At 31.3% G+C, this 23,902-nt stretch overlaps 1 protein-coding gene across 1 annotated transcript; it reads left to right on the plus strand.

Moving 5' to 3' along the window:
* Positions 1-18,739: 18,739 nt before the first annotated feature.
* On the plus strand, positions 18,740-23,220 carry LOC120090308 (probable serine/threonine-protein kinase PBL19). The gene is made up of 4 exons (XM_039047884.1): positions 18,740-19,565; positions 20,265-20,525; positions 22,160-22,282; positions 22,464-23,220. Exons 1-4 carry the CDS (start codon positions 19,215-19,217, stop codon positions 22,932-22,934), a joined length of 1,206 nt encoding a protein of 401 aa, XP_038903812.1. The 5' UTR covers positions 18,740-19,214; the 3' UTR covers positions 22,935-23,220.
* Positions 23,221-23,902: the final 682 nt, after the last annotated feature.

Below are 23,902 nucleotides of genomic sequence, written 5' to 3' on the forward strand. Positions count from 1 at the left end.
AAAATCTAATGGGTCTTTTATAGTATATTATAAAATAATATAGCTCTAGAATGTTTAAATTGCACTACAACAAAAGTGTGATTTCATGACATTTAAAAACTTTATTACAATTAAAATTCGTGACAATTATTTTCTATCATTATATCCCTTGTAAAGGTATGAGTACCAACAACAAAACTTTGATTATTGCATTTTTTTTCTCAACAAGAATGCGCTGTTTTTTTTTTTATTATTATTATTATAATACTTGAAAATAAGATACAAATTTTTTACCATTATATTATATCTCTCCCATCCAAAATTCTATTTCAATTGCAAAGAATTTACAAAGAATTTTCAAGGTAGAAATTTTGTTTGTATCCAAATGAAGCCAAATTTAATAATTAGAGTAAAATTTTGGTATATTTTATTTTCCATGGAGAAAAAGTCTTTATTTTTTAAGATTAAAAAAAAAACAGTCAAGAAAAAGTCTTTTTATTTTTTAAGATTAAAAAAAAACAGTCAAACTTCAATTTCTATTTTAATGACTCAAAATGAAGACTTAAGAAGAGGTTTTTTTTTTTTTTTTGGCGATTTCTTATGGTTCTAAGCATTTTATTTCATATATTTGAACCCTAAATTAATCTAATTAAGATTGTAAATCTGTTTGATTATTTGATTTGATTTTTATTCCAACTGTTTGAATCAAATTTGAATTTTTGTCAAATTAGAAGACTTTTTCCAGTCTAAAAATATAGAAAGGGATTCTATTAAATCTTTAATCAAACTAATATTAAGGGTTGGTTTGAAATTCATTTCGATTAAGACATTTTTGTAAAATCATTTTCAATAAAAATGTTTTTTTTTATGGACAATTAAAATGTTTTTATATCTATTTTTCAAAATAATATTTTAAATGTCTTTTTGATGTAACATATATTTTCTTTTTAAAATATAGTATAATATTTTTGTAAAATCAGTTTTTTTTTTTTTTTTTTTTTGAACTATATTCAAAGGTGATTATATAATTAGTTACCAATATATTTTTTCTTACTAAATATCTTGAAGATTGACGGTTAATCATTAAAAGACATGAATTTCAGAGTTTATTTAAAAATAGCTTTTAAATTGTACTCTAAAAAAATGACTTTAAATTAATTTAACTTTTAATATAATTTTTATTTATAACAGATTTTTTTTACTTTTATTTATAATAAAATCGTCAACTTATTTACAAATATGGAAAAATAGCAAAAGTTTTCCCAGTTCATTGAAAACAAATTTTTTTTTCTATATCTAAAAATATTTCCAACAATTTTACTATTTAAAATAATTTATATTTTTAATGAACTAAAATCATTAATCGATACTGTGATTATACTTTTTTTTTTTTTTAAGAAATATATGATTTTACTTTTAATTTTAAACTTTAATTTAAATTAAAATAATATTTTTCTATCTTTGTATAAAATTTTGCAATAATTTTGTCTTAATATTTAATTATCCTCCTGCTTTATTTTTTTTTTCAAATTTTAATTTAAATAAAAATATTATTTTTCTTTGCAAACGGAAACCCTAAAACTTAATTTTTTTTTTAATTTTTAACGATCATCTTTTTTTTTTTTTTTTTAAAAAAAACACTTTATTTCAAAATTTTATGAATTGATGTGTATTTACAACAAAAGTATGTAAAAATAATAATAAAAAATATTATAAACATCTAAACTCATTGGTGTGCTTTTATAGAAATTTAAAGGTGAAAAAAACTACAAAAACATAAAATAGTCAATCACTCTATTAATCAGTTGGTGAATCTAAATGTATAGAAAAAACTACAAAAGCACGTAAGAAAATACATCAAACTACTTGTAGGTTTTTACAAAATTGAAAAGTGAAAAAAATTCAAAATGAAAACATAAAAAAAAAAAAGAGAGGTGATGTCTTTTTCTAGACCTACAAGAGATACATGAAATAGAAAAATTAAGCTTCATAAAGAATAAGGAAAAAAATATTTGAAAAGATGTTACTATTAACGAAATAAAAAAATACTTAATACTACAACAAAATTTATATTAAAAAATGAGTTAACAGAAAATTTAGATTTCAAATCATAATTTTACTTTATTTTCGATCAAATTATATTAGCGGAAATGAGATTTGTTTTATATATAAAATGTGATTTTCTTTTTCTTTTTAATGTGAATTAGAAATAAAATGTTATTTTTTTAAAACTTGTGAATACCAAAAATAGGAGAAAATGTGATTATTTATTTTTTTATTTTAATTTTAACAAGTGAATGCGAAAAATAGGGGAAATTTTTTTTTTTTTTTTTTTTTTTTTTTTTTAAATGTTCTTTTAACATGTGAATGCCAAAAAATATATATTTATTTTATTGAAAATCTAGTATCATTTAATGTAAATAGTGAGATTTTTTTAAAATTTTTTTCCCTTTCTAAAGTAGATATTAGAGGATAAAATGTGATTTAAATTTTTTTTCTCTCTATTTAACGTGAAGTAGAGGTTATTAGAGATAAAATGTGTTTTTAAATTTTTTTCCTTTATTTAATATAAAGTAGAGATTAAAGAAAAATGTGATTCTTTTAAAAGAAATTCACTTTATTTAACGTGAAGTAGAGATTATTAGAGATAAAATGTGATTATTAATATTATTATTATTTTGTGAATTAAAGATTAGAGGATAAAATGTGACTTTTTTTTTAAAAAAATCTCTTTATTTAACATGAAGTAGAGATTATTGGAATAAACTGTGTTTTTTTTTTTTTTCAATTTTTTCCTTTATTTAATGTGAAGTAGATATTAGTAATAAATATGATTTTTTTTTCAAAATTTTCCCTTTATTTAAAAGGTTATTAGAGATAAAATGTTATTTTTTTTATTAAAAAATCCTTATATTTAACTTAAAGTAGAGATTAATATAGATAAAATGTGGTTTTATAAGGATTTAAAGATAAAATTACGTAAGATATCGTCCAGACAATATAGAAATAATGTTACTCGAAAAAAGAAATCAATGGTCTACAAGTACAAACTGAGCTCTTTTTTCGATACAAAACACCACCTATTGAGGCGTAATAATGTATTTTACTTTAAATTTTTGAGTTGAAACTAAAGGTATATATAGTTGATGGTATTTGTACTGATGGAACTATCATGTTTGTCGACTTTTAATTTGATTTATTATACAATTACCCTAAATATAATTCGGATTATAGATTTAGGCACATAACACTTTGTTTATTTATTATTTTTTTGTTTTAAAAAAAATCTAACATTAAATATACAATGGAAATGATAGCTCATCATTTCTTGAAGGAATGAACTAAGATTTCTAACTTTTAATATAATAAGTGTCATCAATTACAAGATTGAAAATTCGAATGTATTGCGTTGATTTATTTTATAAAATATGGTTGATGGATGAGAATATGTTTTGTTCATGCATTAGATGAATTCCCCTACCGTCCACAACTATTATTAATTGAACAAAATCTAGGGTTTGATTGAAGATGGATTTGGATGACTTTTTTTTTTTTTTAAGAATTAATTTATTTATCAAAATAAACCTAATTCAATAGTTTTTTGAAGTTAGAAAATTCAAATCTTCATATTTGTTGACTAAAAAAATCACAACTAAAATAATAATAGTCAATTCTAATATAATTGAGTAAATAAAGACGTAAATTATTATTTCAGATGTCGATAATTGAACTAAACAAAAATTAAAGTATAATTGTTTTAATTAATTTTTAACTATATTAAAAGAAGAATATATGTTTTGTCGAGGAAACAAAGAAAGAATAGATTCTCTAAAGTTTCAAAATTATTCCATTTAGATCCATTAACTTTTAAGATTATTTTATTTTAGTTTATGTTTTCTATTATAGTTTCTTTTTTTATTATTATTATTATTATTTTCTAAGTTAACCCGTACAATGTGAGGGCATGCCCATTATCAATTGTCAAACCGTCATTTTCCTTGATACATTTGAAAAACATGAATATTCTATAAAAAGTCCTGACAATCATAAAACAACAAATAAAGTATAAAGAACAAACTAAGTGAATAACACATGGAGGTTGGTAACTCAATTTGGTGATATACCACCTATGTCCGGAGATAATGTGCTCGAAAAAGATAAATTTACTAATATAAAAAGTCAAGTGTTTACGACATTGTACTTTTCTGTAAAGTAAAGTAAAGACAATTACAGTGGCACATATAGAGCTTAATTTATTATTGATCACCTAGGCTTCCTCAAGATGTGAGGCTCTTTCTCAATAGAATTTAAGCTCCACCTAAGTGTGTGAATATTAGTGATGAATTACTTAGGATCACCCTAAGTGTGATGTTATTTTATCATGTTCAAATGAAGATCACTCCACTTGATAGACTTGGACTCCTCCTAAGTTTGACAACTTCTTCTCGGTCAACGTTGCCTTAGGATCCCCTAAGGATAAGAATCCTTTCTTAATAAATAATGCCTTAGGCTCCCCCAAGGTCAAGGATCTATTCTTAAGATTGATTCAAACCTCAAGAACTGCGAAACAATATGCCACAAAATACTGCTTAAAATTTTTGCTTCACAAACTCGAGAGCACTTGGTCGTTTGGCCACAACATACAATTTCACTAAACTCAAAACTGAAGTAGCAATCCTAGCAAGACAACATCTTATCCTTAAATAGGCACAGTGGAAGGAAGGAAAATACCTCATTCAAATTCGACATACCATAAATAAAGAAAACATCCTAGAAAAATAAATATACAAAATATTCTAGATAAGGAAAAATAATTTGCAGAATCAATATCCAAAGAAATATCCCATGGGACATTTTCTGAGACGACCACCAAACTAAAGTAACGACAACCCCAAACACTCTTAAACAAATATAGTCAATGGCTAACAAGAGAAATATCAAATTTTAAAGTTTCATTTGAAAAAAGAACAAAAAAGTTTTAAAATTATAAAAATAGCAAAATAAATTTATATAATTAATAAATGACAAAACTACCCTAAAATAGCAAAATTAAGTACAAACGAGAATGCAAAAATACACTACTTCAAAAACAACTCAAATATCACAAATACATTCTATCTAAATATTCTAGAACCATAAATACACATCATCTGAACATTCCAGAAGCAAAAATTAAAAATCACCCATTATGGTTCTTAACGCTTCCAGCTGCGTATAGAACGCGTGTATGCGAGGGAAGATGACGACTAGTTGGTGGGAGTCATTAGAAACTTATAGAAGTCTACAACGATGGACTTCCTCCAAGGTGAGAAAGAAAAAAGGTTATTGTACTAATGAAGTTGTTGTTGGCAAGTGAGTATTTGAACGAATTGCAACTTCAGGAAAATGTGACTATTGGAAATATGATTGTGTTTGACATCAAACCAATTAAAGGGAGTTTTATCGTCTTCATTCCAAGTGACCATTTTGCTCATAGGATCTTGAGAGCCAACTTTAAACACTATCAATTCCAGAAAATCATTGTTGAAAACAATGTTTAAAGTAGAAACAAATGCAGGAAATATGTGTGCGAGCGAAAAAGGTTGACGACCTAGGAGGGTTATCGTCAAAAGCTAACAAAGACGATGGAATTCAAGAAAGGTTGTTGAACCAATGATTGCAAACCTAAGATTGAAAATGAGGAAAAGATATTTTGGGGGCAGCTAAGTGAAGAAGATGAGATTTAGGGTTTTTTTTGTTATCTTATTTTAATAATAATGATGATGATGATGATGATGATGATGATATGAACAATAAATTGAACAAAAAAGATATATTTATATATACACGCACATGTTTCAAACATTTAAAGTTTAATTCACATTTGTATGTTTCTTTTTAAGTACAACAAGTCATTTTTACGTGTTTCTATATGAAAAATTGAAAACAACGAAAATATATATATATAAAAGGGATCAAATTAATTTGATAACAATATGTATAAAATAATGAAAAATATTCAAATACAATTGAATTTATAACAAACATTTAAACAAATCGAAAGTTAGTTAGATAATATCAAATTTGATAATAAAAGATAAATTCAAATATAAATTGGAGAGAAAAATTAGGAATTTTTTTTTTTTTTATTGTGATTAACTCGATAAGTAGTTAGATATAATCTAATTTGGTAATAAAATATAAATTCAAATATAATTCGGAGGAGAAAATCGATTGTAGAAGTGAATACTTATTTGTTTGTCAAAACTACAAATTAATGGTATAATAATATGATAAGATGATAATGAATAAAAGGTGATAAAAAAAATACAAAAATGATAAAATTTAATTGAAATATACAATTTTTTAGATGATAATATGTATAAAATATTAAGTAAAATTGTAACCAGGATAAAAAAAAATTAATCCAAATTTAAAATAATAAAAAAACAAATAAAAAAATGTAAAATCTACAAATATATTATAAATTAAAAATCAAAATAGTGATAAACAAATTAAAGATTGATTAATTCTGAATATTTTCGAAAAGTGGTCAAAATCAAACCAAAACATATATGAAACCGCCAATTCAAATTTTAAAATAGGATAAAAATCCGACACCTTTATCTCTTGAATCTATTAGGTTGTCCATATCAGACGATTTTATTTACGCTGTAATTCTATTGAGAATACACAGTATAACAATTACACAGTACTCGAGAAAACTGTTCATCAACCATACTAGGGGTAATTTGGGGATTAAAAAATTATATGTCATGTGCGCGATGTCACGGTCATGCTTGTCCAGGGCATCTTGTTGATGGCCACATAGCTGCCTCTACTTCTTTTTATTATGCTTTCATCCTATGTATTTCCTTTTGCTAGGTAGTTTGCTTATGTATTTTTTTTTAGTGTGTGACCGCTCATCCATTTCCATATGCAAGGGTGACAGATGTGTTTTTGTTCAGAATATACTATGTGAGGGTAAGACTAATTATCATATCCTTATACCAGTGAATTGCATGTTATAAAGCCGTGTTGTTGCTTATTGTTTTCTAGTTGTACGACTAATGTTCATTGTTTACACATGCTTTCAAATGTATGTGAAAACCTTTTTCCTCTAAACCTATTTTCTAAAACCTTTTCTCAAGAACGGGGGTGGAGGTTGTGAGAAACAACCATTGTGCCATCAACTATTCAGATTTGGATTGATTGACTTGTTCGAGGGCGAGAACAAGTGTCGCACAATCACCTCGAGACCCTTACAAAGGTGCGATTGTGACAGTTGGTATCAGAGCTAAGTTGGCTCACGGAGTTGAGAAGTTGTGATCATGTCTGCTACAAAACAGTTGGGCAAGTCTAGGAGAGCAAATTCTCTATCTAATAGAAGTCTCTGGTTTGGTTCCTAGAAACTCGGTTACAATAAGTTGCTGACAAGGCCGATGAGATCGACATGGTAGCTGGCCGCTTGGACAGGATGCCCGTTAGGGAATTGTTGATAAGGGTTGAGACCCTAGAGACAAAAGCTATGAAAATTGGCCTCTCAAGCGTGGGGATGGCTCGTCGGTCTCTATTGTTGTGGAAAAACATGTTGAAGAATTAGATAGATCGCAGAAAATGATAATTCAGATGGTGACTGAGTTATCCAAAGACTTTTGAGCCACCATTGATGTCATCCGGGCAGAGATTGCGGACATTAGTGCAAGAGTTAACCTCACCATGAGAGTGGTGGGAAATCAAGCCCCAGTCGGGAGTATAGTCCAATTCAATAGGGTAAAAATACTCAAGCCTAAGCCCTTGTAGAGCTCACGATGTGAAAGTGCTACAAAATTTTATCTTTGACATGGAGCAGTATTTCAGGACTACAAACATAGTGACTGAAGAGTCGAAGATCACCCTAGCGATGATGCATCTAACAGAGGATGCCAAGTTATGATGGAGGTCCCGTTTCATGGATGTCCAAGAAGGACTGTGCACCATCGACATGTGGAAGAGACTGAAACAAAAGTTGTGTTCTCAGTTATTCCCTGAGAATGTTGAGATTTTGGCAAGACGTAAGCTATGAGAATTGAAATATACTGGCACCATTAGGGACTGTGAAAAAATTTGTCGAGTTGATGTTGGACATAAGAGATATGTCCGAAAAAGACAAAGTTTTCTGTTTTGTCAAAGGTTTGAAACCGTGGGCAAAGACAAAACTGTATGAACAGAGAATACAAGATCTCCCAGCTTCATACGCGGCGGCAGAACGATTGTTCAACTTAATTGATGAATCTCAAGGGATGAGGCAACACTCAAGACCCTCTAATAGAGGGATAAAGAGCAACGGTTTAAGCCCATCGAGGAATAGTGGGGAGAGAGAGACATTAATGTGAATGGAAAACCACTTTAGTAGATGGCTAGAAATACGTGGAGAATCAACAGAATTTCTATCGACCCCTTTCCTGTTATATATGCATGGGGCAGCATAAGGTGAGCAAATGTCTAAACGAGCAGTCTTTAAGGCTTTTCAAGCCTTATTAGCCTCGAACTGGAAAGGCAAAGCTGTTCAGGTAGAGGACGAGAATGTACAAGCCGAAAAATATGAGACTCCGTGATTCGGGCCCTAAGATTTTTAGCTGCTCTCTACAAGAATACAAGAGAAACAAATGAGCCCTGAAGAGGCGAGCTGATGTATGTAGATGCTTAAGTCACCATAGATCAGCCAAAAGTACCATGGTCGACTCGGGAGCCACCCATAACTTTATGTCTGTAATAGAAGCCAGACGGTTGAATCTCCATCGGGAAGGAGGCGCAGGTAAAATGAAAATTGTGAACTCTGCGGCCTTACCAATTATAGGAATGGCAAAGAGAACAGTCGTAAAATTGGGGGATTGGAGTGGCCCTGCCAATTTCGTGATCGTTAAAATAGATGATTTTGACGTGGTGTTTATTGAGATGATGCTTTAAACTCTCGTTGGGTCCTGTAGTTTGTAAACACTATATTGAACAAACGCTTATGATGTAATAATATATGATATTTTCTTCACTGTTGTCTATGAAACATGAGATGTTTTATTTGCTTTACCACAAACCAATAAACTAATATCCCTGGTTATCGTTGTAACTTAAGCATGTATGTGGAGACATATAGGTGGATCATGCCTTAAGTGATAACCAAAATGGTCTGTAGTATATGGATATAGGAAGAAAACCTTATCAGGTGGATCATGCCCAGCTTTACTTACGAGCATCTGTAAAGGGTTATCGTACTATTGACTAGTATATCCGATGGACACAGAAATATATTTGTAGTGAGAAGAGTGCAACTGTCGGTCTTTAGTGGAGTGCCTGGCAGTTAACAGATGGTGGATCTCGTGGCTAAAGAGTTTAGTCAGCTATTCATGTACCGTTGAAGCTTCAAGCCACATGTCCATAAGGTCCCCTTGGTAGCTCAATGGATTCAAGTTGAGAATTAGTTTTTGGGTCAGTTTGAAGCGTTCAGATTGACAAGAGTGAGTTTGATTATATATGATATGATTAAACTGGTCAATTATATATGATATAGTTGACATGATGTATGAGATACATTAATTGGAGGAAAAGGATATAACCATGATTTATATCAGGAGAAGAAAAGAACTATGGTTTAAATGTTGGCATTGTGTTGATATAAAAAACTATAGGTTATAAATATAATATGATAAATTAGTTATTATATTTATTTATAATTAAAAACAATTATGAGATAGTTGGTGATGGTTTTCTCCATAACTGTGCGTGAAAGTGGGAGGTTTCATTCAGTTTTCATAACTGAAGGATAAAATGAAAGTTGTTTTCATTTTGTAAAGGATCAGATAATCACTACACAAAATTGTACACTACCCATCGTATAGCTAACGAGAGCCTACACGATAGCTCAAGTTTTCCTAAACAATCGTGTACACCTGCAGTCGACTTAAACGATCGTATAGCTTTTATTAAACAATCGCGCGCGAGAGCGAGATTACCTAAACAATTGTGTACCTTTTCTAAATGATCAAGCACCCATCTATACGATAGACTCCAAATCTCTCCCACTTGTTTGGTTGTTGAATACAATCATGTTTCCTCTTTTCTTCTACCAAATCCAACAGAGCCTACACCTCTTGGATTCTCACTCTAAGAATACCAAGTTCACTGAGTGGTGGTGTCCAACTTGTTGCTTATTCGTGTAGAAGATTGTTCGTTTGCTGAGCGACAGCGAGATTTGATAGACGATTGGCTTGGCGTTACAACGACAGCGAGAGGTGTTGTTCCTTGACGAGTGTTGAAATGCCTTGAATCTATTTGTTGGCGCTTTGAACAACCAAGTACGGGGGTCTCGCTGATCGGGTGCTGTTCCTTGACGAGTATTCAACATATTTATTTGTTTTTAGTTATTTACGTTTACGACCCTAGGGTTTAGAGTAGTGCGATATATAAACTCTCTAACCTTAGAGGCACCGTTTTGATGTAATTTCTTAAAACATTCTCTCTAATAATATTATTCTCTCTCTTCCTGTGGACGTAGCTAACACACTGTTAGTGAACCACGTATATCTTTATGTCGATCTTCTCTATCTCTACGTTCCTTTTTGTGTTCTTTAATTGTGGATTTCGTAACAACGAGAGTGAGAAAAAGACAGAAGAAGTGTTCTTCAAAGGTGAGTCTCTCGATCCTTTGTATTTATTGTTAAAAGCATGCTATAGTTTATTCTGAAGTGCATAACTTATATTTATGTTTGTAAATGTTGTACTTCTGTCACAATGAATTTGGAACGACCTTGCTTCCGCTCATAGGTATTCTTTGATAAGAGTTCCTTCAGTGTTGGGGATAGAGTTCTTTCTTGAATATAAGGTAATATCGATACTTCTCGCCAAATGTTTAGTGATCACAGGGTCCATGCCCACTGTTATGCATGTTGGGATCAAACAGTCGAAGGGGATAAAGATGATCTTGACCCTCTAGTTAGAGAAGGACCTTACCCACGAGCTAGTAGAAACCACGGAAGAGAAGATCCCTCAAGACATTTTGTGTGTGGAAAAGTGTCATGTTGTGGAGCAAGACAGTTTACACGTCTCTAACTCCAAAGAAGATGAGAAGGAAAAGAAGGAAGCCAAGACACCAAGAGTTCCTACAGGGACAGGGTTCGGGTGAACTTATGCCTAAGACAGTTTCGAAGTTGAGGACAAAGAGAACGTTGCCTTATGATCAGCTTTAGAGGACTAGTGGAAGTCATCGAAAGGGTTGGAAAAGCCTCTTATCGGGTTCAGTTACCATCGTGGATGGAGATTCATCCCATCATCCACGTAAGTAGACTGAAACCCTATCATCCTGACCATGTCGATGAACGATGTACGGTGGTGACCTGTCCGCCTACCACAACGAAGAGAATGACCGAGGAAGAAGTCAATGAGAGACTTACTAGAAGAAGCGACTGATTTGGAAGACCAGAACCAAGTTGGGAAGAGTTCTTAGAGAGGTGGAAAAGCCTCAAAGACAGAGAAGTTCTTTGGGAGCGCGCATAAGACCTCAAGGCAACTGCTTAACAATTGCTAAGTTTGAACAGAGTTGGTTGACGGGGACATCAACCAATTTAGTGGGGGAAAATTTCACGTTCATGCTTGTTCAGGGCGTGTTGCCCATGGCCACATGTTCGCCTCCACCTCTTTTTACTATGCTTTCATCCTATGTATTTTCTTTTGCTAGGTAGTTTGCTTTCTATGTACTTTTCTTAGTGTGTGACCACTCGCCCATTTCCATATGCAAGGGTGACAGACGTTTTTTTGTTCAAAATGTACTATATGGGGGTAAGACTAATCATCATATCCTTATACAGTGAGTTGTATGCTATAAAACCATGTTGTTACTTATTGCTTTTTAGCTGTACGACTAATATTCATTATTTACACATGCTTTCAGACGTTTGTGAAAACCCTTTTCCTCTAAACCCATTTTCTAAAACCTTTTCTCAAGAACGAGGGTGGAGGTTGTGAGAAACGCCCATTGTGCCATCGGCTATTCGAATTTGGATTGGCTGACTTTCTCGAGCGCGAGAACAAATGCTGCACAATCACCTCAAGACCCTTATGGTTGTGGTGATGGCCATGTTCTGTAGGATGAAAAGATATCTCTTGTTAGCGGAGGCAAGAGGATGCCAAAGATTTTGTTGTGCGTATATTGCAAAGTCTCAGAGGCCAAGTCCTAGTGTGGAATGCGAGGAGGCCCGCGGATAGGTCGTATATATTGGCACTTTCCATACTTGGTCCGATGCACATTATTTTAGCAAGTCCGCTAGCAAGCCAACCCGAGTTCAGATCGTCATCAGGACGATGCCGAGATTAAATGGGGGGAGTATTGTAATCCCATGAAGATAAAAGTGGATTGCATCCCCAAGTTTGAGATAGTAGATTGTGAACCCACTTATGCAGACAATGCAGTGGTGACACTTGAGTGTCGACACATTCGACAAAGATAGAAGGCTAAGAAAAGTGCCATGATGCGACCAAGGAGGATGGTGCATTATTCAACACACCAACAAAAGTGGGCAGGCATGTCATGTTGAACATTAAGTGAAAAGACAAGCAACCATTTCATCGGTGGTGTTAGTGACAAGCTTTGTGGGGGCCAAATAGGGTCCTGGGTCGTGACCTCGGAAGGTAGGGTTCCCTCGCGAGTTTGGACGAGTGGCTCTAGAGTTAGATGCATATTGATAAGATATGCAAGCACGTCGAATTTCATGTCAATTGGAGTTTAGATGGGTTCTTTACATTGGTGAGTCACAATTCACCACGTTTCATATACATGGGTGACAAAGAAGAAAATGTTCAGAATGCACTATAGGGAAGACATGGTGTCAACTTTCCCTCATCTTTGGGCCCTATGGCCTAAGTGAGCTACCCCATGGCACATGCGTGTGTCATGGTGAGGGCGAGCGTTGCAAGACAAGTGTCTTGGATTTCTTTCATTGAGAATGGAATCTCATGGACAGTGTCGGGCGACACAGGTGTGTCGGCATTGCACCCCTTCCCATGGGCCGGAGGTTCAATTTAGCACCCGGTATACTGTTTTGATTCGACAAGGACTTAGAAGGGTCTAAGTCTCGATTATGTCCGGATTGATGGAAGTTCGGGAAGTCCCAAGTTAGGTAGTTGCCCATGGGTTGGTTGACGAGAATTAAAGATGAAAGAACCTCTTCTAAGGCCCGATGTAGCTTCAAAGAGTCAAGCAAAAAGTGGGTCGGGATTTGAGTTTCCCTTAAAGCTGACCATGATCGTGTGAGAATCATGATGTCGCATGGTTAGAAAAGCACGACCGTGACATGCGATACCTTTTGCCAAAAATCTTATTTTTTCCATTTTCTTAACAAAATAAAAAAAAAAACACCCCCAATTTTACTATTTCCTCCCATTTTCCTATAGTCAATTTAGAACTCCAACGACATTTTAGAAGTTCCGTGACAAAATAACATAATTGCAACATATAAGATGAAATTGATAGTTTTATAAAAGGTTAAAGCATGAAGAAAATGAAGAAAATAAAAAGGTAACAAACTAAAGTAAAAAGAATCATTTTTTATTTTTTAAGGTTTGTATCACAGAGGTCTTTGCGCTTTATAAAGGAACACTTGCAAATTTAATGGATATTAATAGGAGATTACAAATCTAGCAAATACTTCTATTTATTACATTTTCATTTGAAAAAATAGTAAATTACAAAATTTTTTGGATTATAGTAAACTGTATCTTTTATACGTGATGTTTCTCGAAATCCCAGAATGCCCTCCATAATTCGCAAATATAGTGTAATGAAGTTTGATATTATAGATTTCATAATAAACAGAATTTGACTTTACCAAAAAATCGAGATCATTTGACTTGAATCTTGAATTTTGATCAAATCTTTATTTTCAAATATTAATTTATCTAATTATTTTGTTTTATCCATGTATTTTTTGTGTATTTTAGATTTTATTTTCAAATGTCAAATAATCTCAATTTATCTATTTATTTTTTGTTTCCTTCTTTTAATGTATTTTTGTGTTTTTAATTTTAATATTTTAATATTTTATTTCATTTTATCTTATTATTTTGTTTTTTTTAAATCTATAATAGTTTGAACTCTTTAAACACTTATATTTTATTGAAATTTTGATTTTTTTTTTCAAATTGATTATCATATTTTTGTTGTTTTTTCTAACCAATTTCAAATAAGCATTCATAATCTTCTTGTTTTTTGAATCAATTCTAATATTTCTAGTATTTCCAATCCTTTCCAAATAAGTATCCATAGATTTTTGTTGTTCTTGCTATGACTTTTCAACCACAAAGATTTTCTTTTTCAATCGCATCATTGATTTCTTTTTAACTTCTTGAAGAACAATGAAACTCGATTGAAGAAGAATTTATTTGAGAATGGAGGTCTACGGATTAATCGAGGATCCTAACTTTAGGTTTGTCTTCCTTCTTTCCAACATTGTAAAAGTTGTTGTTGGTGCTAATATCGCCCTTAGGTCCAAAATTTCGTTCAAATTACCCATAACCCACAATTTTGTTTAAGTTTTGTAATGTGCATCTTTGGTTGATCTTTTAAATTTATTTTATGATCTCAATGCTTTAGATTCTTGAAAAATTTTGTGGGAAAGGGAACTTTTGGAGCGGAATTAAAGTGTAATTAATTTTTTCTGCCAACCAATGTTACTTTGCAATTAAGGGTTTCTTCAAATTTGGAGTTTGAATGAGATTTCTATGTTTGAATCTTGAAGAATTACATTTTAATGAGTTCTTTCATGATCTCAACATCAGATATTTTTGGTGTTGTTAGGTCGGTCCTTTATTTTGAAATGCTTACATCACTTTAGTTTGTTAGGAGGTTAGATAATTTTTTTTTAATAAAATCTATTTTAAATACCAATAAAATCTAAGTTGTTATGATTTTAAAAAATATATATTTTTCAAATAAATTAATGGTAGATACTATTTAGGATATTTTTGTAATCTAATAATTAGTAATTAATTAAGTCCGAATTAGATTTTCTATTTTTCGTAACCTAAAAACATTTTGTTATTTTCCAAAATGATACTCTAGAAAATGCTATTTCTCTTATTAGCCCATCTTTAAATCCATATACACTTAAACGAAAGACCTATGAATTTCAATATACCACTAGTATAAACCAAACTTTGGTCTCTAAAGGCCTGTTTGTAATCATTTTGTTTTGAAAGTTAAGTCTATTAAATACTATTTTCACTTCTAAATTTCTTTCTTTATTATCTATTTTTTACCAATGATTTAAAATTCAAACCAAATTTCGAAAATTAAAAAAAAAAAAAAACAATTTTTTAAAAATTATTTTTAGGTCTAATTTCCATTTAGTCTCTATGTCTCAAAATTTAGCATTCTTATCCTTAAATCTTGAGTTTGATTTTCCTTTGATCCCTAAATTTCAAAATGTTACATTTTTAATTTTGAGTTTTGATTGTTGTTTTCATTTATTCCTTATGTTTCAAGATTTATACTTTTACCTCTTATTTTTCACTAAATATTCATTTTTATTGTCCTTATTGTTAATGTTAACTGATTTAATTATAATTGAATTAATTTTTACTAACATTTTAAATTAATTAATTGAAAGTTAACGTTGGAGGCATATTTAAATCTCTAAGATAAAGAGTTTGATATTGAAACCTAATAACCAAATTAAAACTAAACATAAAATTCAATGGTAAAATTGTAAAATTTTTACAAATGTAAATTAGTGAAAATGTAACCATACGGAACCTAAGAACTAAATGAAACCTAGACTCAAAACGGACTAAAAAGATATTTTTAGACTCAAAATTGACCAAAATGTATTTTTATTTTTATTTTCTTTAAAAAATTTGATATATTTGTAAATTAGAGGGTTTAACATTGATATTAAAGATTTATTGATATCTTTGCTGTCTTTTATGAATGTTCTTAAAACATAAAAAAATGGCATCTATTCTAGTCTAATATAAATAAAAATACTAATAACAATATCAATAACATACTTTGGAAGTAAAAAAACTTAATACCTAAAGGTCGGTTTGGTAACTATTTGATTTTTTTTTTTTTGGAAAAAATTAAGTCTATAAACATTACTTCCACCTCAAAATTTCTTCATTTGTTATCTATTTTTTACCAACGAATTAAAAAACCAAGCTAAAATTTGAAACTAAAAAATAGCTTTGAAAAACTTGTTTTATTTTTTGAATTTGACTAAGAATTCAACCATTAAACTTAAGAAAGATGCAAATTATGGTAAGAAATGGGGAGGGAATAGGTTTAATCTTCGAAAACCAAAACAAAAAATGAAATTGTTACCAAATAAGCCTAAATAAATATTCGTTTATATTGATATTTTATCGATATATTGTCCACATATCTGTAGAATTGAAATCTTGATATCGATATCGACATTGATATTTTAATAATTGTGTATGAGTTTTTAAATGAGCAAACTAAACACGTACAAAAGTAAATATGAGGGGTAGGATTAGGGGAAAAAAATAAGTGAGAACAAGTATGTTTTTTTTTAAAAAAAAAAATTACTTTCTTTTGTAATTTAACCCAAGTAGAATTAAACCAATAAGAGGGTGTTTGAGGTGAGGAGATGAGATGAAATGAATTGAGATATGAACTAACCTTATTGTTTGAGAGGCCAACTTTGTATGTCACAAACAATTTATACCATGTCCATCAATAGTGCATTCAACCCTTATCACCACCAATGCCTCATTGCCCAATTTCAGCGACCACGCGACCACCTTTGACGACCAACTCCGACAACCACCTCCGACAACCAACTCCAACAATGTGACCAACTCTGGCAACATCCAATCACCATTGTTGACAACCAACTTTGAGGACCTCTGATGGCGACCACTCCACCAACTTCGATGACCATTATTTTAAATTATGGTTACTATAAATTTGGCCTTTGTTGACACACTGTCTTTTTTTTTTTTTTTTTTTTGTTGACACTTGTGACATAAAACTGTCAATAAAACCTTAATTGAAAGATTAAAAATAACTATTAACTTAAAAATACATATAAAACATCAATAAATGTTTATATTTTTAGTTGAAGCACAAAATGTCAATTAAAACACATTTGTTGATACAAAAGTATGTAAGATCCATCAAAATGGTGAATTCTCAATTTTTTGGTTGGTTTATAGTATTTTATAGTCGTTATTTATAGTAACTTAACATTAATAAAATCATTTTTATCATGTAAGAAATCAAACAAACATGTATATAAAAATACTTTTGAGAAAAATTTGTCACCCACCTGAGTGTTTTTATTTTTATTTTTTTAAAAAAATCAAAGGTGTTAAAATAAAAATGACTTAACTAGAAACGTCACAGGCACAAATTTATAAAATGATTGCTTAAATTAAAAAAAAAATTGAAATGCATGATTCAAAACTATACTCTAGACCTCATTTCCTAAAACTCTCTCAACCGTATATATGTGCTTAAAAAACAATAAAATAAAGTGCAACCTATAGTTTATTCGAAATATATGTAGAATTATTGAATAAAAAATATATAAATAAAAAAAACCATCATATAAACAAATTATTTGTATATAAAAAAAACTACACCATATATCCTTACATGTGAATTCAATTCGGCACAAGCCTTAAAAGACCTGTTTGTTTCATAAGTTTTCCTATGGAGTTTCATATAGACATTTAATATATTTGTTTGTTTAACAAAATTTTAGTTTTTAATACTCATAATATTGTGATCTAAGGGAACTTCAAAATCCATTTGATGTGGGTATTTTAATATTCGCAAAAGTGAGATGACTAATAAAAATATAGCTTAATTAATTAATAAATTTATATCAATTATTCATTATTATTAATTTTAATTAATTATTAAATACAAATATATTAATTAGACTTAATAAATTTCAACTAATATATTTACGATTAATATTTTATGTTATCTTAACTATTTAATAGAAATTATTATTATTAGGACGATTATCAATATTCTAATTGATTTATAATAATTTAATTATTTTAATTAATTAATTAATTAATAATATTTAATAAAGATTTGATNTTATTAGGACGATTATCAATATTCTAATTGATTTATAATAATTTAATTATTTTAATTAATTAATTAATTAATAATATTTAATAAAGATTTGATATAAAAGTATTCATTTGTTTGGTTGATTAAATAATGCTAAATTTATTTTATGACTACAATAATTGGTCTCATGTATTTAATTCTAATTCTAATTTCTATATATAAAATTTATAAATTTTTATTGAACACATATATTTAAGTTTGAGATAGTAATTATCTGACATAATTAAACACAACTATTAATTATTTTAGACATCCAATATCTAAATATTTAAAATCTATAGTAACACCGGAAATGGACTCCAAAGTTATAAAACCCCAAATCCAAATCCCCTCGTTTGAAATGAGTAAGAAATTAAGCCAGATATAAGCGTCTTTCTTTGTTCTTACGTCTTAGCCTTACAGTTTGACGTATTAAACAAAAAAGAATGGGCGCGTTCAAATTTCAGTCGCAATGTTTTGGCATATATGAACAAACCCACCGCGTTAATGTGACGTTATGATGATTGCAAACCTTATTTGATTGATCCCACATTTGAAAGGTCTTCTCTTCGGTCTTTGCCTTTGTGGAAATTCTGGTATTTTACTTCTGTCCCTTTCTCCCCCCTTTTCCTTTTCATACACGATACTTGCTTTTATGCCTTGTATTTTAATCATCTTTACCATCGTTTCCGTCCTATTTTCTTCTGTTTGCCACTTATTTGCACGAGGGTTTCGCCTTTTCTAGCAATCCCTTTTCGATCTCGTTTCCAAATTTCTACTACTTCACTTTTATTCTCTTTTTTAGGTCTTGAATCCATCTGGGTTTTCTTTATTTGTTCACATCCTGTTGCTCAAATGTCTGTTGGGTGTGTTGGGTTCCTCTGTTTTGCCTTCTTCTCTATATAATTGCTTTTCTTGCTCTACTCTGTCTTCTGGGTTTGTGGGTTTTTCTCTCATGGGGTTCTAGTTCTTTCTTGCAATTTTGAAATCCCTTGTGTGTGTTTGTTTTTCCCCTCTCCAGGGTCCATTGAATTTTTTGTTTCTCGTTGAATTTGTGACTTTCTTACTTTTGACCATAAGAATTGGCTTCTGGAAGAGTGTTTTTTCATTTCATTTTTTATCCTCTGGCTTTTGAAAGATGAAGTGTTTCTTTAATCCCAAGGGAAAATCCAAGTCCAAAGGGATATCAAAATCCGCTCCAGAGTTGAACCAAGGAGAAAAATCAGACAAATCAGCCAAGAAAAATGGTTTCAGACCATCCAATTCATTACCTTCAAGGAGTATTCCTGAATTGTACAAAGAGAAGGAGCACAATTTGAGGGTTTTCTCTATCCAGGAGCTTGTTGATGCAACAAATGGCTTCAGCAGGATGTTGAAGATTGGGGAGGGTGGTTTTGGGTCTGTATACAAAGGAAGAATTAAGCCCACAACTGCCAATGGTGAACCTGTTGTGGTTGCCATTAAAAAACTCAACCAGCATAGCTTGCAGGTATTGCCTTCTTTCTCAGTTATTTCTCTCTCATATCATTCTAAATTCCCTTGATACATTTCTTTTGTCTGAATGCTTTGGAGTGGACCTGGGGATTCAATATTTTATAAGCAATGTCATTAATGATATAATAATGTTTATCAATATTCTAATCATCTGCTTGTATAGAATATAGAATATTCTATAAGCAACATATTAATCTAAATAATGAAACTGAAAGCTAGCTGACTTTCTCTTTCATCTTATGTTAGATGCATTCCTGGATTTGTGCTAGTCTTTGTTGTTTGGTTGATATTTATTTAGTACATTTAGGTGTCAAATTAGTGTCTCTTGATTTATACATATCGCTTATGGGCCGTATTTTTGTTCTTAATTTTATCCTTTAGAATATTGGAATGTTCTTCTCAAATCAAGGGCCATTGTAAAAACAATTGAAAACAACTCTGGAAAATGTACCATCCAAACAGATTTTATTTAACATATTTGTGGTCTTGTGGGCTTGGCTTTTTATATGCCTTTATATTCTTTCATTTTTTTTTCTTTCTCAATAAAAGCCATTGTTTCTATTAAAAAATGACCATTAAATTTTATAATATGATCTAAAAGGTAATTAGATTATTTCTAAACAACATGAGTTGAACTTTGCACTGTCTATTTGTTTAGTAGCGTTTCTTATAATTGAGTTCTTCTGTTGTGTAGGGTCATAAAGAATGGCTTGCAGAAGTTCAATTTCTTAGTGTAGTTAGTCATCCAAATCTAGTTAAACTTCTGGGTTACGCGGCTGAAAATGGTGAGAGAGGGATTCAGAGGCTTTTAGTCTATGAGTTCCTCCCAAACAGGAGCCTGGAACACCATCTTTTTCTAAGAATGTCACCAACTCTGCCATGGAAGCAAAGATTAGAGATTATCATTGGTGCAGCTCAGGGCTTGGCTTACCTACATGGAGGATTAGAAGCTCAGGTACAGAAATTTAGGTGCATTGGTTTTTGTTAGTTGACCATATCATTAATTTCAAATTTCGGTTGGTCTCGGAACTTTTGAGCTTAAAAAGTGTGTTGGTAAAATTTCTTGCTGGCTTACTTACGGCGTTGGAACTGAAGTTCCTGTCATGTGTTAGTAAACTAGGTAATATAGTTTTGGTTAGTGGACAACAAGAACCAAATCCTTGAGCATCTCATTACATTTATAATCCACATTCAGATTGAATTGGACAATTTATTTAGAATCCTAATTAAAGGAATTTTAACCCCTAGTTCAGAGAACTTAGAGCCCTGTTTGAGAGTGTTTTTTGTTTTTGGTTTGTTATTTTGAAGAAATTATGTTTGTATATGAACTTTTTTTCCTTTTAGCTTTCAAATTTTTGTTTTTGTTTTGAAATTTTGATATGATTTTAAAAAATGCAGCTTAAAAGGTGAAGAACTCTAAACATACGAAACAGTCAGTAAACCATGGTAGAAAAGTGAAAACCAAATATATTATCTAATAATGACTCAGATATTATAATTAAGGTGCCATTTCTATAGGAAACCATTCTATGACCACCCATAAGAGGTACAAAAGAGGAATTTGAGATCCTCCCTCGAAGCCAAGGTGCTTACAAAAAATTAAATAAATGAACAAACCAACCAATTGACATGAATAACATGTTCATAACATTATTATGGCTAAATTATGAAAAATATCCCAAAACTTTGTACTTTGTTTAAAAAGATACTTGGGACCTAGGCACTTCTAATTGTGCAGGGAATCAGTATCAAGTACGTGACTAGAAGTATCCGTTTTAAGTTTTCAGATGCATGTGTTTCTTTCGAGATATGTGAAGGGGACACGTGGGTCATTTTTTCCCCAAATTTAAGCCTAGTCACTTAAAACCTCAGCCCACAACCTATTTTATTTAAAAGGCCGATTAAATTTGGCAACCCTGAACAAATGAAATAGGAAAAAAAAAGAGTAAAAGAAAGAACCCTAAAGGCAATTAGACCTTCATTCTTCTCTCTTAATCACGATTCACGGCACCCTCCCCCCTTCATCTTCAGCTTTATTCTTCAATCTTCATCTTTTATTCTTCATCGTTGTCTGCCCTACACCCGTCACCTATCGTCCAACCACCACTCAGCCTCGCCGTCGTCACTACTCTTTTTATTTTTTGTTTTTTCCCTCCAATTTTCACCCTCTTTTTAATTCTACTTTAATATAACTTAAAATTAGTATTATAACACTAATTGGCCATTATCATTATTTTGAAAAAAAAAAGGAAAAAAAAAAATACTTATCCTTAACATAGTTGTATCTTAATTTTCTAGAAATTGACTTATCATTGTATCTTATCGTATGTGTATTTGTGTCTATGCTTAAAAAATACCTTTGAACTTTTAAAAGTTTCAAAATTACTCTTAAATTATATATATATGTATAAAAAGGCTAAAAAGTACCCGTACCATTAGACTAAGAAGCACGGACACAGTCATAGATACGGCATACCAATTTAAAAAGACTAGGACAAGGACAGGTCGAGGATACACTTTTTTTAAAAAATTTATTTTTTAGGATATATAAATTTGTTGAGATCATTTTTTGCTTATGTAATTGTGTAGGTGATATATCGGGATTTCAAATCTTCGAACGTACTATTGGACGAGAACTTCAAGCCTAAACTCTCAGACTTTGGTCTTGCTAGAGAAGGACCAAGTGGTGATCATTCACACGTTTCTACAGCGGTACGTATAGTAGCTTAGTTGCTCCTAGTTTGTACATTATGTATCTCATACAAAATATATCATGGCAATGGGATGTGAATTAGATGTCTCTTTCGCTGGATTGTGCCTTTTTTATGCTTACGTTACACTTGCACCTGTATTGTATAATCAAATCTCAAATGGCAGTTTCTTTGTTTGTCAGGTGGTTGGAACACAGGGATATGCTGCTCCTGAATATGTTGAAACGGGTCGTCTAAAGACCCAATGCGATGTATGGAGTTTTGGCGTGGTTCTGTATGAACTCCTCACGGGCAGACGAGCATTGGATAGAAACCGCCCCATGGGAGAGCAGAAACTTCTACATTGGGTGAGACAATTTCCAGTTGACAGTAGTATGTTCACCATGTTAATTGATCCTCGACTCAGAAACCAGTATTCCTTGTCTTCCGCCCGGGAAGTTGCAATGTTGGCAGACCGGTGCCTAAACAAGAATGCGATGAGTCGGCCAACAATGACAGAAGTAGTTGAAAGCTTACAGAAAGCGCTACTAATGTCGGAAGAGAAAACGGGCTCTAGTAGTAGTAGTAGTCAAAAACAGTCTCCTGGCGTCCTGTTATCTCCAAGATTTGTTGATCAAAAGCATGTCATGGTTAAAAGACGAGGAAAGGTTTGATCTTTGGAATAACTTCACTTTGGTTACTGACTGAAGTATCACACTCTTCAGGATGAAGTATGAAAGTTTTGACCTTCTGCAATCCCCAAAAGTTCATCTTTTTTTAGCACATTGTCTTGGAAAGGTTTGATCATGTAAATCTTGTCCAATTCACAGAGAAGCTATACAATTGTTTTTCCTTCTTATTTTCTTCTTGTTACTGTGTGTTTGGAATCAAGAATAGATCTTTGAGAAGGTGTTATAAATCTGGTCTACGTACCATATAATATATCATTCTTGCAATTCATACTCTCTTGTCTCGATTCTCTGTTATGCTTTAGTGTGACAAAAACAAATGAAAATGTAAGAGAGGAGCGAACAAAATTTTTAACGTTGCTATATTCACGGGGCCATGCCCAGAGAGTCAAATTAGTAACAAATATGATAAGTTACACTTCAAAGAAAGAATCTTCTTCCATTATACTACACAATGGTGGCAAAATTAGTATTTGCCATTTCTCTTATATTTTTACTTGTTCAAGTAGGTGAAATAGGACCAGGAACAACAAATCTCTTTATAATAATTATATTTACATTTTACAAGTTCGTTATCACGAGTAATTCCTACAAAAGATTGGACTAATGGAATATCCTAGAAGGTTACAAATAGTTTGAATGAACTTAGTAAGGTTTACTAAAGTTTAAAATTACTCTTCAAGAAGTTTCTTTACAATACCTTTCTTATAAGAATGTTGAAAGGGAAAATTGACAAGTCTTTGAAGCAAGAATTGCTTGGAATGCTCTTGAAAATCTCCCTTTAGGAACCTTCCAAAGATCTTCCCCAAAGTCCTTCCCTATATGTGATTAGCACAGCCAAATTGCTCAAAATTTGTATTCCACTAGGAGCCCCTTTCATAATCTTATTAGACTTGAGCTTAGATTGAGCCTATTTGATGATTAGATTACACTAATCCAATCCTTCCGTACCA

Source organism: Benincasa hispida, chromosome 11 (genome assembly GCF_009727055.1).
Source record: "Benincasa hispida cultivar B227 chromosome 11, ASM972705v1, whole genome shotgun sequence".
Classification (NCBI taxonomy): Eukaryota; Viridiplantae; Streptophyta; class Magnoliopsida; order Cucurbitales; family Cucurbitaceae; genus Benincasa; species Benincasa hispida.

Excerpts from the sequence above, each read along its gene's own strand:
- LOC120090308 (XM_039047884.1), top strand. The coding sequence starts at position 19,215 with ATGAAGTGTTTCTTTAATCCCAAGGGAAAATCCAAGTCCAAAGGGATA. Across the intron at positions 19,566-20,264 it reads TCAACCAGCATAGCTTGCAG|GGTCATAAAGAATGGCTTGC; the intron begins GTATTGCCTTCT and ends TCTGTTGTGTAG. Across the intron at positions 20,526-22,159 it reads ATGGAGGATTAGAAGCTCAG|GTGATATATCGGGATTTCAA; the intron begins GTACAGAAATTT and ends GTAATTGTGTAG.